Consider the following 13903-nt stretch of genomic DNA (forward strand, 5'->3'; position numbering starts at 1 on the left):
ATATTAGTTCAATTTTAAATTATTGTAATAATGTCAGTCCATTGTCATGGATCACACAGTTTGTAACAGAAATGAAAGTCATGTTTATGTGCGTGTTTCTCTGGGTTTTGTGTTAAAGGTAATGCGTTACATTACTTTTATGTTACGTTTTAAATCTGGGCAGGGCCCACTTGTTTGTTTTTAATATATAAAGTTATTTCTGGAAAATGTAAAAGCCCTCTTACACCAAAAGCCCCTCAGGCTTAGAGAAAAGTAAATTTATGTCTGTACAGTAGAACACAGAAGAATAAAGTTCAACACACCTCAGCAATTAAAAAAAGAACAACAAATGTTTATCTTGAGTAGTTTTTGCTTATAGATTGTTTGAATTGGTTCATTGAAGGTCAGCAAAGAAGCTAGTTATTAAAATGGGATTGAATACATAAAGGATATTTGTAAAATTTAACATATTTAATTATTGCAGGTTACTATCATGTTCTGAGTTGCATTTTACTGTTTTATTCATTTTGAAGAATAATGAATCTGTTTTGGGTTTTTTAGTGAGTGAGAAGAATTAATGCATGTTCACATTTATTTTAAAACTAAAGTAACATCTTACTCCGGTTTTTTTTTTCAACTTGGGGACTGGGGAGCTTTCAATCAATAAATTGGAAAAAAATGTAACATATTTTCTTTTAAGTTAAAACGTAATGCGTTACTTTAGTTTCTTGAAAAACGTAATCTACAGGATTCCAATTAGAATTTCTATCATATTTTGGAACCGTTCCTAAAGGATTCCATTTGGAATTGTCTAATAGGATTTTCTTATAAGACATAAATATCCTGTAGGATCATTTCTGCAGGATTTTAATCGGATCCTGTTTTATTTTAAAGCCTCTTTTAAGAATTTTGAAGAATCCTAAGACTATTTCTATTGAAATCCTATAGGAACGGTTCCAAAATATGCTAGAAATTCCATTAAGAATCCTGTGCAAGATTCTTATTGCAATCCTTTTGGGTTTTTTTGGACAAGGGACGTCTGCATTCACATCTCCAAGACGTTTTTTTTTTTAATTGTTTGCTCATCTGCAATACATCTATAGGACATTTCCTGCATCAGATGTTAAATAGACGTCTATTAGATGTTTTTAAGATGTTTATCATTTAGAATGTAAGTCTGACATCTTACGGACGTCTGTTACATGTTTATTCAAAGAAGATGCTTTCCAGATCAACATGATATTTTAACAGACTTCTTGCAGATGTAGTCTTCCCCATATACTCTATTTATTTACTGTATATAATACTTATAACATTTTAACAGAGGCTTAAATAGACTCATATTTAAAGAGCCAAAAGCTCGATAGACAGTTGCTGTCAGGATAACGGTCAGTAACGGATTTAAGGCGGGGCTTCAGAAAGAGACCGTTTTTGTCACGATCTTTCTTTTATTTTGATTATGAGTGAAATATGCCCCAGTCATTTAGCCAGCAATTTTCTTAAACTCTCGTAAATGATCTCAGACACATACAATTATATGACAGTCATATCGCCTCTATTTTACTTACCTAAGTATTCCATAATTATAATAAAAAATGAATCAAACTGCTCACCCGCTTTCTGACAAAATCGCTCATTTCATCTTTAAACAATTGTTTTCCAGCGAAGTTGGCGCTCCAGTCCAGCAGGAGGCGGAAGTGCGTCATCTGTTGCTGCAAAACCCGCGAAGAGCGCACGACGGAAGTTTTCTTTCAGCTGGTGTGTGATGAACGCGTTTCTCGTCGGTTATGTGATTTATATCTTAATCTTTTTTGTGGTTGTATGTCTGTCTGATATACTTTCTCGAATCTCGCCATTTTGCACCAAACAGTGATTGGAGTTTTACACAGAAGTGAACAGAATATCATGTTTTTTATAACTCAAATCCAGCAGCTGGACGATTGTTATAAATAAAGGTGATTTATATTTTGTATTACAGTATAATATTCCTGTTAGAACTTAGAAGTATCGTTTATTACATTTTCATGTTGACTTTTTTTGTCATTAAGTTTTTTTCTAATAGATTTCAGCATGTTTGTTATGCAAAGGATCCATTAAAGTTGTATTTAGAACGTTTTATCAAATGCTTTTTTATGTTTATTGTTCTACTGTTAAAAGGCTATTATAAATATATGGCTAGCTAAAACTATAATGATTTAAACCAAGAACCAGTAACATTACTGACTGGCCATACATAAGTTTGTTGACATTGTCAACAGTCAAATATACAATATTATATTGTGATTAAAATATTTGACCATTCTGTCATTACAGTATTAATTTTGTGAAAACTATATTATATAAGATTATCCTTTAAATGAAACAGACATATGTGACATTTGAAGACAATAAACTCAAGATCAATCTAAATTAAGGTCATTCTGAAGAAACATCTAATCGTATGTAAATGATTGTCATGCTGTGTTTGTGTTCAGATGTTGAGCATGAAAGCGCAGGTGGATGTGATCTGCTGTAAATCAGTAGGAACTGATCTGTCCATGCTGGATATTGAGGATTTGATCACAGAAATCTGTCAGCTGAAGAAAGAGGTGGCGTCACTGGAGGCAAAGCTGAGAGAAAGAGGAGACAAACTCAACAGAGAGGTTTGAACAGCTCTTCATTTCATCTTTATCTGCTAATATCTTGTTTTGAATCCTACTATCTGGTATGTATCACTGGTTGTGTTTGTCAGGATGTGGAGATGTGTGTGTCTGATGGGACAGAAGCTCAGGATTCAGTCTGGAGCGTCAGAGATCAGAGATCCAGAGACACACAGGACTCAGAGCTCAGCCTCACTTTACTCTGTTATACTGACGCTCAGGATCATGAATCCACTGATCAAACCTCTGACTGTAACGCTGGAGAACAGCAGATGAAGATGTGCTCCGTCAAACTGGTGGACTGCAGGAACCTGATAGAAACCACTGCAGAGGAACAACAACAGAGCCATGAGGATGAGGATGGGAATAATGATGATAGTGATGAAGATTTCAGTCCTCCAGGTTTGTTTCTTCCTTTTATGACCTTTTGTTTTTTTTCCGGATCAGGATCAGGTTTGAACTCACTTTATCAATGTCTGTGCATGAGTTTATTTAATTTACCTGACAGGATGCTTGCGATTGGATATCTGCACTAAACCATATTTGTGATAAAGTGACTTTAAAACCCAGAATTTATAACCATTTTGTTAATTTCAGATGACAAAGGTGGTTCATCCTCTGATGGAGAAACAGCCGTAACATCAAAAGAGCAGCTGACAGTGAAAAGGTTTTCTTGTGCCACCTGTGGAAAAACATTCATGAAACAGGGTAATTTAGCGAACCATGAGAGAAAACACACAGAACAGAAAGTCTTCAGCTGTAAGAGATGCAACATCAGTTTTCTTACCTTTAAAGAGAGGAGACATCATTCTAAAGAGCACAGCGTGAAGAAGGAGTTGCACTGTGAACAGTGTGGGAAGGTTTTTTTCAGTAATTCTTGTCTAAAAGGTCACCTGCAATCTCATGATGAAAAGTCTTTCCAGTGCAGCGAATGCGACAAGTATTTCAGCACCAAAGGAAATCTAGATGCTCATAAGAGAATCCACACGGGTGAAAGACCGTATAAGTGTCCTCACTGCGAGAAGACCTACAACCACAGATCTCATCTGAAGAAACATGTGCGTGTTCACACCAATGAGAGGCCGTACCAGTGCAGTGAATGTGGGAAAACCTTCACAACCTCGAGCGGTCTAAAGTCACACCAGAAAGTGCACTCTGATGAGAAACCGTATCAGTGCAAATACTGCGACAAACGATTCCGCCATATTTCTAATCTGAATTGTCACGAGAGGACTCACACCGGAGAGAAACCGTATCTGTGCTCCCACTGCGGGAAGAGCTTTTCTAGTTCAGATTCATTTGTATATCATATGCGAATTCACACTGGAGAAAAACCGTATCACTGCAGCGTCTGTGGGAGGAGTTTTAGTAAACGTAATATTTTAAGAAATCACAGGAGGACTCATACTGGAGAAAGACCCTACAAATGCTCTCAATGTGAGAAGACGTTTGCTCGATTGGACATCTTGAAGGTCCATCAGCGAGTTCATACAGGAGAGAAACCTTACTCCTGCTCCATCTGCGGAGAGAGATTCGCTTATTTAGGTAGTTTTCAGACCCATCAGAACAAACACACTAAAGAACAAACTGCTCCAGAATCATCAGAGTGACTTTCAGCAGCAATTCAGCTGATGCTAAAACTGTACATTAAGCTATTAATGCCAATAGGGGGCAGTGAATGTTCATGTGGATTAAAGGATAAGTCCACTTCCAGAACAAAAATGTACAGATCATTTATTCACCCCCTTGTCATCCAAAATGCTCATGTCGTTTCTTGAATAAAAAATATTTCAGGAAATATCTCCATATAATGGATTCCAATGGTGCCCCCAAGGCTGATCTTCCAAAATGCAGTTTAAATGCAGCTTTAAAGGGCTCTAAACAATCCTAACCGATGAACTAGGCTCTTATCTGTCAAAACGATCAGTCATTTTTTTAAACAAACTGACAATTTATATACTTTTTTAAGGTCGAACACTCATCTTGTCCAGGTTTGCGTCAACTCCCATCTTATTTTTTTCCCAACTTCAAAATCGCCCTACATCGCTGCCGAAGTACTGATCCAGTGTTTACAAATTGAGCACGCAAAGTAGATCAAATGCCCTTTACGAACAAAAAAAAAAAGGTTAAAGAGTGATATAGTGCGATTTTGACGTTGAAAAAGAAAACTAGATGGAAGTTTTTCGACATACCCCATCTGTTTTGGCCAAAAAAAAAAACAGTTCACGCAGACTTACACAAGACAAGCGTTTGAGGTTGAAAAGTATATAAATTTGGAAAATGACCAATCGTTTTGCTAGATAAGACCCTTCTTCCTCGTCTGGGATTGTTTAGAGCCCTTTGAAGCTGCATTTAAACTGCATTTTGGAAGTTCAAACTTGGGGGCACCATTGAAATCCATTATATGGAGAGAAATCCTGAAATGCTTTCCTCAAGAATTTGACTGAAGAAAGAAAGACATCTTGGATTACAAGGGGGTGAGTAAATTATCTGTACATATTTGTCCTGGAAGTGGACTTCTTTGTACAGAATTCTGTATATAAAGTCATGTTTGACAGAGTAGAGCAATAAATTTGTTTTTTGAGAAGTTTGGGGGTTTTACTTCTACATCATGGCTAGAAATGACTGTTATTTACTTTTATTTGTATTGGAGAGTCAAAGTCTATTTCAAGTAAAGTTTGCTCACGTGGCCATATTTGCAAAGTCTCCAAACTATTATTTCAGACATTTAATATAGGTATTATATTTAAATTTTAATATAGGTGAATTAGGACGCGCTACTTTGTCATTTCTCGCATACTATATGATAGCATTGCAAGCTGATCTTTCTGGCGAAAGAAGTTTCGTCAGATTCTAAAATAGTAAGAACCTCTGACTGAATGGTTCTTTGTGGGAACCAAAAATGGTTCCTCAATGGCAATCGCTGTGAAGAACCTTTTAAAGCACCTTTATTTTTAAGAGTGTAGTACTTAATACTCTTCTTAAATAGACACAAAATCTTATTTATTAGTATTTATTCATTGGATAATAGTTCTTATTATTAGATTCTAGTGCTTATTCATTAGGTACTTGTACATATTCAATAGATACTAGCACAATTATTAGATACTAATACTTGTTTGAAATGTTACTAGTAAGTTAACTTAAACGCTACTGTAGCCATTCAGACTAGTTATTACATAAGCGGAGTTACAATAGATCTTAATAAGATTTGTTACTAGTAATAATTATGCAAGTACCCAATGAATAGTAACTAGTATCTGTTAAATAGTTATTAGTATCTAATAAATAAGTTTCAGTAGCCTATCTAATGAATGCTTACTGGTGAAATTTAAATAAATAGATGTATTCGATTTCGGAAGCAATGTGAGTCCTATGGGAAAAGCAGAAACAAATCTGACACGAACTGTCCAAAAAATGTTATTTCTTATGTTTAAATGGCGTTTAACAAAAAAAGAATATTATAAAATATATACACTAAATTAAAAGTCTGGAGCAGCCAAAGCATTCATTGCTGTTATAATTCGAATGAACTACATTTTTATTTTAACACAGAAAATGTTTCAAAACCTAGTCGTTATATAAAAATATATATATGTATGTGAGAAAATCTGGTGTAGATAAACCTGTTGACTAGACAGATAACCGCTTGTTCTGTAACTGTACTGTAGGAGGCGCTCTAACAAACCGAGTCCAGCGGTAAAACACTGCAGAAAGAAAGAAGGTTGGAAACGCTCACGGTATGTGTTTGAACTATTTCTGTGATTGTTCATTTGTTGTCTTTAGTGTGTTGAAGAGCTTGAATGAAGCGTGCCTTCTCCAAATCTGGTTTAGGAAATTTAACCAAGGTTTTACTACAGTATCCATAGTGTATCTTGGGTATTTGTAATTAAACCACAGTAGCTAAGCACAAACTTACCATTGCTTTACTTTTTACTTGCAGGAACCATTGTAGAGCCATGTTTAAGTTACTACGTATAGTTTATTAAATGCAGCTAAATTTATGTTTCTGAATATTCTCCAGAACTGATTTTTAGTTTGATTAGTCCATTATAAATGCTTCTTTTAGTAATCATGCTGTGTTTGTGTTCAGATGTTGAGCATGAAAGCGCAGGTGGATGTGATCTGCTGTAAATCAGTAGGAACTGATCTGTCCATGCTGGATATTGAGGATTTGATCACAGAAATCTGTCAGCTGAAGAAAGAGGTGGCGTCACTGGAGGCAAAGCTGAGAGAAAGAGGAGACAAACTCAACAGAGAGGTTTGAACAGCTCTTCATTTCATCTTTATCTGCTAATATCTTGTTTTGAATCCTACTATCTGGTATGTATCACTGGTTGTGTTTGTCAGGATGTGGAGATGTGTGTGTCTGATGGGACAGAAGCTCAGGATTCAGTCTGGAGCGTCAGAGATCAGAGATCCAGAGACACACAGGACTCAGAGCTCAGCCTCACTTTACTCTGTTATACTGACGCTCAGGATCATGAATCCACTGATCAAACCTCTGACTGTAACGCTGGAGAACAGCAGATGAAGATGTGCTCCGTCAAACTGGTGGACTGCAGGAACCTGATAGAAACCACTGCAGAGGAACAACAACAGAGCCATGAGGATGAGGATGGGAATAATGATGATAGTGATGAAGATTTCAGTCCTCCAGGTTTGTTTCTTCCCTTTATGGCCTTTTGCTGTTTTCATGACACTTGAATGTCAGCAGAGACTGTCGGATCAGGTTCATATTGGCTGATTTTCTAGGATATTTAAGAACACAATTGGCAAATTATAGCATTTGGTCAAGCGATTTGGCCAAAAATCACATTTCAATTATTTTTGTCATCATAGGATTATTTTTAAACCCCAGAATTAATAACTATTTTGTTCATTTCAGATGTCAATGGTGGTTTATCTTCTGATGGAGATGAAGAAACGGCCTCAACCTCAAAAGAGCAGCTGAAGACCAAGAGTTTTTCCTGCACCATCTGTGGGAAAACACTGAGCTCACAGGGTAATTTAGAAAGACATGAGAGAAAACACACAGAACAGAAAGTCTTCAGCTGTAAGAGATGCAACATCAGCTTTCCTTCCGCAGAAGAGAAGAGACTTCATTTAAAAGAGCACAGCGTGAAGAAGCTGTTTCACTGTGAACAGTGCGGGAAGGATTCCTCCTCTTCTAGTAATTTGAAAATGCACATGAAGACTCACGGTGAAAAGTCTTTCCAGTGCAGTGAATGTGAAAAGTATTTCAGCACCAAAGGAAGTCTTGTTGTTCATAAGCGAATCCACACGGGTGAAAGACCGTATAAGTGTCCTCACTGTGAGAAGACCTACAACCACGGATCTCATCTGAAGAAACATGTGCGTGTTCACACCAATGAGAGGCCGTACCAGTGCAGTGAATGTGGGAAAACCTTCACAACCTCAAGCTGTCTAAACTCACACCAGAAAGTCCACTCTGATGAGAAACCGTATCAGTGCAAATACTGCGACAAACGATTCCGCCATATTACTGGTCTAAAATGTCACGAGAGGACTCACACCGGAGAGAAACCGTATCTGTGCTCCTACTGCGGGAAGAGCTTTTCTCAGCCATCTCAATTTGGAATTCATAAGAGAGTCCACACTGGAGAAAAACCGTATCACTGCAGCGTCTGTGGGAAGAGTTTCAGGAGGTTTGATATTTTACAAAAGCACAAGCGGACTCATACTGGAGAAAGACCCTACAAATGCTCTCAATGTGAGAAGACGTTTGCTCGATCAGACATGCTGAAGGTCCATCAGCGAGTTCATACAGGAGAGAAACCTTACTCCTGCTCCATCTGCGGAGAGAGATTCGCTTATTTAGGTAGTTTTCAGACCCATCAGAACAAACACACTAAAGAACAAACTGCTCCAGAATCATCAGAGTGACTTTGACCAGTCAATCTGGAAAAAAAGACTCATTCAGCTCATTCTGAAAATGTATGTTCAGCTCTTACTGCCAGTAGAGGCAATGAATGTTCATGTGGTGAATTGAACTGAGTGCTGTTTATAAGGTCATGTTTGACAGAGTAGAGCAATGATTTCATGTTAAACAAGACAGAACTATTAGAAATCCTCAAAATAAAATATTACAATTCTATGAGGGCATGGATTTCATAAGGCAGGTACTAACTGAAAACATAACCCTTATAGCACTTCAAATAGCATACGTCTGTTAAAAATCACTTGATCTGAAAAGAAACTATACTTTGTACAAACATAAGATCTGCAAGATGTCGGTTTTACATACATTCTAAATCATACACATCTTAAAGATATCTTATAGACATCTATTTAACAATAGATATATTGCAGATGAGCAAATACTGGAGAAAAAAAAACGTCTTTCAGATGTAAATGCAGACATCGAATAGATGTCTCCTTGATGTGTGAGTGCTATCATGGACATTATTTTTTATGGACGCATTTTTTACAATGTTTGCTCATCTGCAATACATCTATTGGACGTTTTCCATCAGATGTCAAATAGATGTCTATTAGATGTCTGTAAGATGTTTAGATTTAGACCGTGTAAAACTGACACCCCAGGTAGCACACGTATGTCTGCAAGATGTCTGTTGAAGATCTCTTGATCTGGAAAGCATCTGCTGTGTACAAACATCTGGCAGATGTCTGTAAGATGTCAGGTTTACATACATTCTAATTCATTAACATCTTAAAGACATCTAATAGACGTGCATTTGACATCTGATATAGGAAACGTCCAATAGATGTATTGCAGATGAGCAAACTATGTACTGCAGATGTCTCGCAGATGTAAATGCAGATGTCAGATAGAAGTCTCCAAGATGTACATGTGCTATCAGTGACCTTACAAACGTCTGTCAGATGTTTGTACAGAGTATAGTTGCTTTCCAGATCTATTGATCTTTAATAGACATCTTGTAGATGTACGTGTACTATCTGGGTAAAAAGGACGTAGCATGCTCGTAATTTTATTACCAATATCCCCAGATAGCACACGTACTTCTGCAAGATGTCTGTTAAAGATCTCTTGATCTGGAAAGCATCTGCTGTGTACAAACGTCTGGCAGACGTCTGTAAGATGTCAGTTTTACATACATTCTAATTCATAAACATCTTAAAGACATCTAATAGACGTCTATTTGGCATCTGTTTGGAAACATCCAATAGACGTATTGCAGATGAGCAAACTACGTCTTGCAGATGTAAATGCAGATGTCAAATAGACGTCTCTAAGATGTATGTGTGCAATCAGGGTCCCTGCTGAAAAAAAAAAAAAAGCTAAAACCAGTCAACCAGGCTGTTTTTTCAGAGGGGTTTTGGCAACTTTCCCAGGCTGGTCTTAGCTGTTCAGGCTGGGAGACCAGCTAAAACCAGCTAGATTGGATTTAAAGGTTGTATCAGCGATTTCTAGCCTAAAACATAAAGTGTCAATTTCAGCTGACCTTTCTTCACGATCCGCTCGCTGCTTGCCCCATAAATTGTCTGTTTTTTTGGCATATCTCGGACCCTAGGCTGACCAGAGAGACGCGGTTTTTTCACAGACAATTTATGGGGCAGGCAGCAAGCGGATCGTGAAGAAAGGTCAGCTGAAATTGACACTTTATGTTTTAGACTAGAAATCGCTGATACAACCTTTAACTGTTTTTTTTTTCACCAGAGATTTTACCAACTCACAACATTGTCAGTACAAACTAAATATCTTCGCATTATTTTGCTAATTCATGACTTAGGATGAAATGATGAGCTGTTCAAACCTCTCTGTTGAATTTGTCTCCTCTTTCTCTCAGCTTTACCTCCAGTGAAGCCACCTCTTTCTTTGGATGATTTTTTAAATCATTTTAGCAGGTGCAAAGTAACAACTTATTCAGAGACAGTATATGAATTGAAAATGAATTTTCAGAATAAAGGCTATGATAGTTTGACAAGCTGTTTTAACATTTCATTTATAAGCAGTACTAGTATGTATTTCCATGCAGCTTATTTATTAGACACTAGTACTCAGTTATTCGATACTAGTACCTATTAAATAGATACTAGTAGTTTTATTAGAATTGTTACTAGTAAGATGTTTTTATTTCACTACTAAAATGTGCATTTAACTAGTCATTAGACCAGTAAGATAAGAATTGTTACTAGTAGTAATTATGAAAGATACTAGTGTCTAATAAATAAGTACTAGCTAATAAATAACTACTAGTATCTGTTATATATTATATAGTATCAAATGAGTACCAGTACCTAATAAATAAGTACTATCTAATGAATGCTTACTAGTAATGTTAAATGTTGTTTCATATGCTCAAATAGCGTTAAATAAAAAAATGAATACATTTATGAGAAAAGCTGGTGCTGATATACTATCTACTAACCCGGATGAGTCACGGGAACCTGTTGACCAGACAGATAACCGCTTGTTCTGTAACTGTACTGTAGGAGGCGCTCTAACAAACCGAGTCCAGCGGTAAAACACTGCAGAAAGAAAGAAGGTTGGAAATGCACACGGTATGTGTTTGAACTATTTCTGTGATTGTTGATTTGCTGTCTTTAGTGTGTTGAAGAGCTTGAATGAAGCGTGCTTTCTGGTTTAGGAAAATTAACCAAGGTTTTATTACAGTATCCATAGTGTTGGGTATTTGTAATAAAACCACAATAGGCTAAGCACAAACTTACCATTGCTTTTTACTTGCAGTAACCATTGTAGTATTTTAGACACTTTTGAAAGACGTCTAAAATTGATAAATCTCACGTATTTGTATAGTCATGTTTAAGTTATGACTTACAGTGTATTAAATGCAGGTAAATCTGACATTAATGTTTCTGAATATTCTCCAGTTCATTATAATCATGCTGTGTTTGTGTTGAGATGTTGAGCATGAAAGCGCAGGTGGATGTGATCTGCTGTAAATCAGTAGGAACTGATCTGTCCATGCTGGATATTGAGGATTTGATCACAGAAATCTGTCAGCTGAAGAAAGAGGTGGCGTCACTGGAGGCAAAGCTGAGAGAAAGAGGAGACAAACTCAACAGAGAGGTTTGAACAGCTCTTCATTTCATCTTTATCTGCTAATATCTTGTTTTGAATCCTACTATCTGGTATGTATCACTGGTTGTGTTTGTCAGGATGTGGAGATGTGTGTGTCTGATGGGACAGAAGCTCAGGATTCAGTCTGGAGCGTCAGAGATCAGAGATCCAGAGACACACAGGACTCAGAGCTCAGCCTCACTTTACTCTGTTATACTGACGCTCAGGATCATGAATCCACTGATCAAACCTCTGACTGTAACGCTGGAGAACAGCAGATGAAGATGTGCTCCGTCAAACTGGTGGACTGCAGGAACCTGATAGAAACCACTGCAGAGGAACAACAACAGAGCCATGAGGATGAGGATGATGATGATGATGGGAATAATGATGATAGTGATGAAGATTTCAGTCCTCCAGGTTTGTTTCTTCCTTTTATGGCCTTTTATTATTTTCCATGACACACAAACTCTTTACAAATCTTTTCATTTTGTTAATTTCAGATGACAACGGCGGTTCATCTTCTGATGGAGAAACAGCCGCAACATCAAAAGAGCAGGTGACAGTCAAATGTTTTTCTTGTGCCACCTGTGGAAAAACATTCAGCAAACAGGGTAATTTAGAGAGACACGAGACTAAACACACAGAACAGAAAGACTTCAGCTGTAAGAGATGCGACATCAGCTTTCCTTCCGCAGAAGAGAGGAGTCTTCATTCAAAAGAGCACAGCGTGAAGAAGGAGTTTCACTGTGAACAGTGCGGGAAGGATTTATTCACCTCTTCTTATAGTCTGAAAAATCATATGAAGACACATGACGAAAAGTCTTTCCACTGCAGCGAATGCGACAAGTATTTCAGCACCAAAGGAAATCTAGATGCTCATAAGCGAATCCACACGGGTGAAAGACCGTATAAGTGTCCTCACTGTGAGAAGACCTACAACCACGGATCTCATCTGAAGAAACATGTGCGTGTTCACACCAATGAGAGGCCGTACCAGTGCAGCGAATGTGGGAAAACCTTCACAAACTCAAGCTGTCTAAAGTCACACCAGAAAGTCCACTCTGGTGAGAAACCGTATCAGTGCAAATACTGCGACAAACGATTCCGTCATATTACTGGTCTAAAATGTCACGAGAGGACTCACACCGGAGAGAAACCGTATTTGTGCTCCTACTGCGGGAAGAGCTTTTCTCAGCCATCTCAATTTGGATTTCATAAGAGAGTCCACACTGGAGAAAAACCATATCACTGCAGCGTCTGTGGGAAGAGTTTCAATAAACATGATATTTTACAAAAGCACAAGCGGACTCATACTGGAGAAAGACCGTTCAAATGCTCTCAATGTGAGAAGACGTTTGCTCGATCAGACATGCTGAAGGTCCATCAGCGAGTTCATACAGGAGAGAAACCTTACTCCTGCTCCATCTGCGGAGAGAGATTCGCTTATTTAGGTAGTTTTCAGACCCATCAGAACAAACACACTAAAGAACAAACTGCTCCAGAATCATCAGCTTGTTCTGATGCTGTACATTGAGCTCTTTCTGCCAGTAGGGGGCAGTGAATGTTCATGTGGTAGATCGAGCCAAACGCTGTCAATAAAATCATGTTTGACAGAGTAGATCAGTGATTTTATGTTAAACCAGACAGAAATATTAAAAATCATCAAAAGGAAATACTGCAATACTATAAGGGCCCTGGATTTCATAAGGCTGTCAGTCTTGGTTTATGTGGGGAAATGGTGTAAAGAATGCGTGAAGGAGAGTTACTGGCAAATGCACTTTTTTGGGTTTCATTTAATCAAGAAAGTGCCATGGCTAATCAGTTATGCATTTCATCACTGTCCTTCCAGAGCGTTTATGCCGCCATGTAGGGGAAGATATTTACTGGGTAGAAATGAATGCTCTGGATGGAAAAGTTTGGGGGTTTTGTGGAAGCCACCTTAACTTCCCTGGAATATCAGTATAATTGAAGTATGTTTATGGGATATTTGAAATTCTTTCAGTAATTTTTTAATACTGAAAACCTCTTTAAAAGCTATTTTCTGAGCTCTTCTGTCTTCCGTTTGTATTTCCACAGCACAAAAGAATGGTCGTATGAATGCACATGATAACTTTTATTAACAGTAAATCCATTAAAACAGCTAATTGCTTACTCTTCAGAATTAATCCTCTGGATAGAAAAAGTGTTTTTGTGGCAGGGGTTCTTCCATCCAACTACTTCAATGTACTTCAACATGATATGCAATTAAAATGTG

The 13903-nt window shown here is 37.5% G+C and overlaps 1 protein-coding gene across 1 annotated transcript; it reads left to right on the forward strand.

Annotated features, from left to right (window-relative positions):
• Positions 1–1751: 1751 nt before the first annotated feature.
• Positions 1752–13814, forward strand: LOC141336268 (uncharacterized). The gene is made up of 10 exons (XM_073841823.1): positions 1752–1934; positions 2454–2621; positions 2711–3020; positions 3216–4224; positions 6702–6879; positions 6969–7278; positions 7507–8521; positions 11469–11655; positions 11745–12066; positions 12150–13814. Exons 2-10 carry the CDS (start codon positions 2454–2456, stop codon positions 13181–13183), a joined length of 4533 nt encoding a protein of 1510 aa, XP_073697924.1. The 5' UTR covers positions 1752–1934; the 3' UTR covers positions 13184–13814.
• The last annotated feature ends 89 nt before the right edge of the window (positions 13815–13903 follow it).

Source organism: Garra rufa, chromosome 6, assembly GCF_049309525.1.
Source record: "Garra rufa chromosome 6, GarRuf1.0, whole genome shotgun sequence".
Taxonomy (NCBI): domain Eukaryota; kingdom Metazoa; phylum Chordata; class Actinopteri; order Cypriniformes; family Cyprinidae; genus Garra; species Garra rufa.

Excerpts from the sequence above, each read along its gene's own strand:
- LOC141336268 (XM_073841823.1), top strand. The coding sequence starts at position 2,454 with ATGTTGAGCATGAAAGCGCAGGTGGATGTGATCTGCTGTAAATCAGTA. Across the intron at positions 6,880-6,968 it reads GAGACAAACTCAACAGAGAG|GATGTGGAGATGTGTGTGTC; the intron begins GTTTGAACAGCT and ends TGTGTTTGTCAG. Across the intron at positions 11,656-11,744 it reads GAGACAAACTCAACAGAGAG|GATGTGGAGATGTGTGTGTC; the intron begins GTTTGAACAGCT and ends TGTGTTTGTCAG.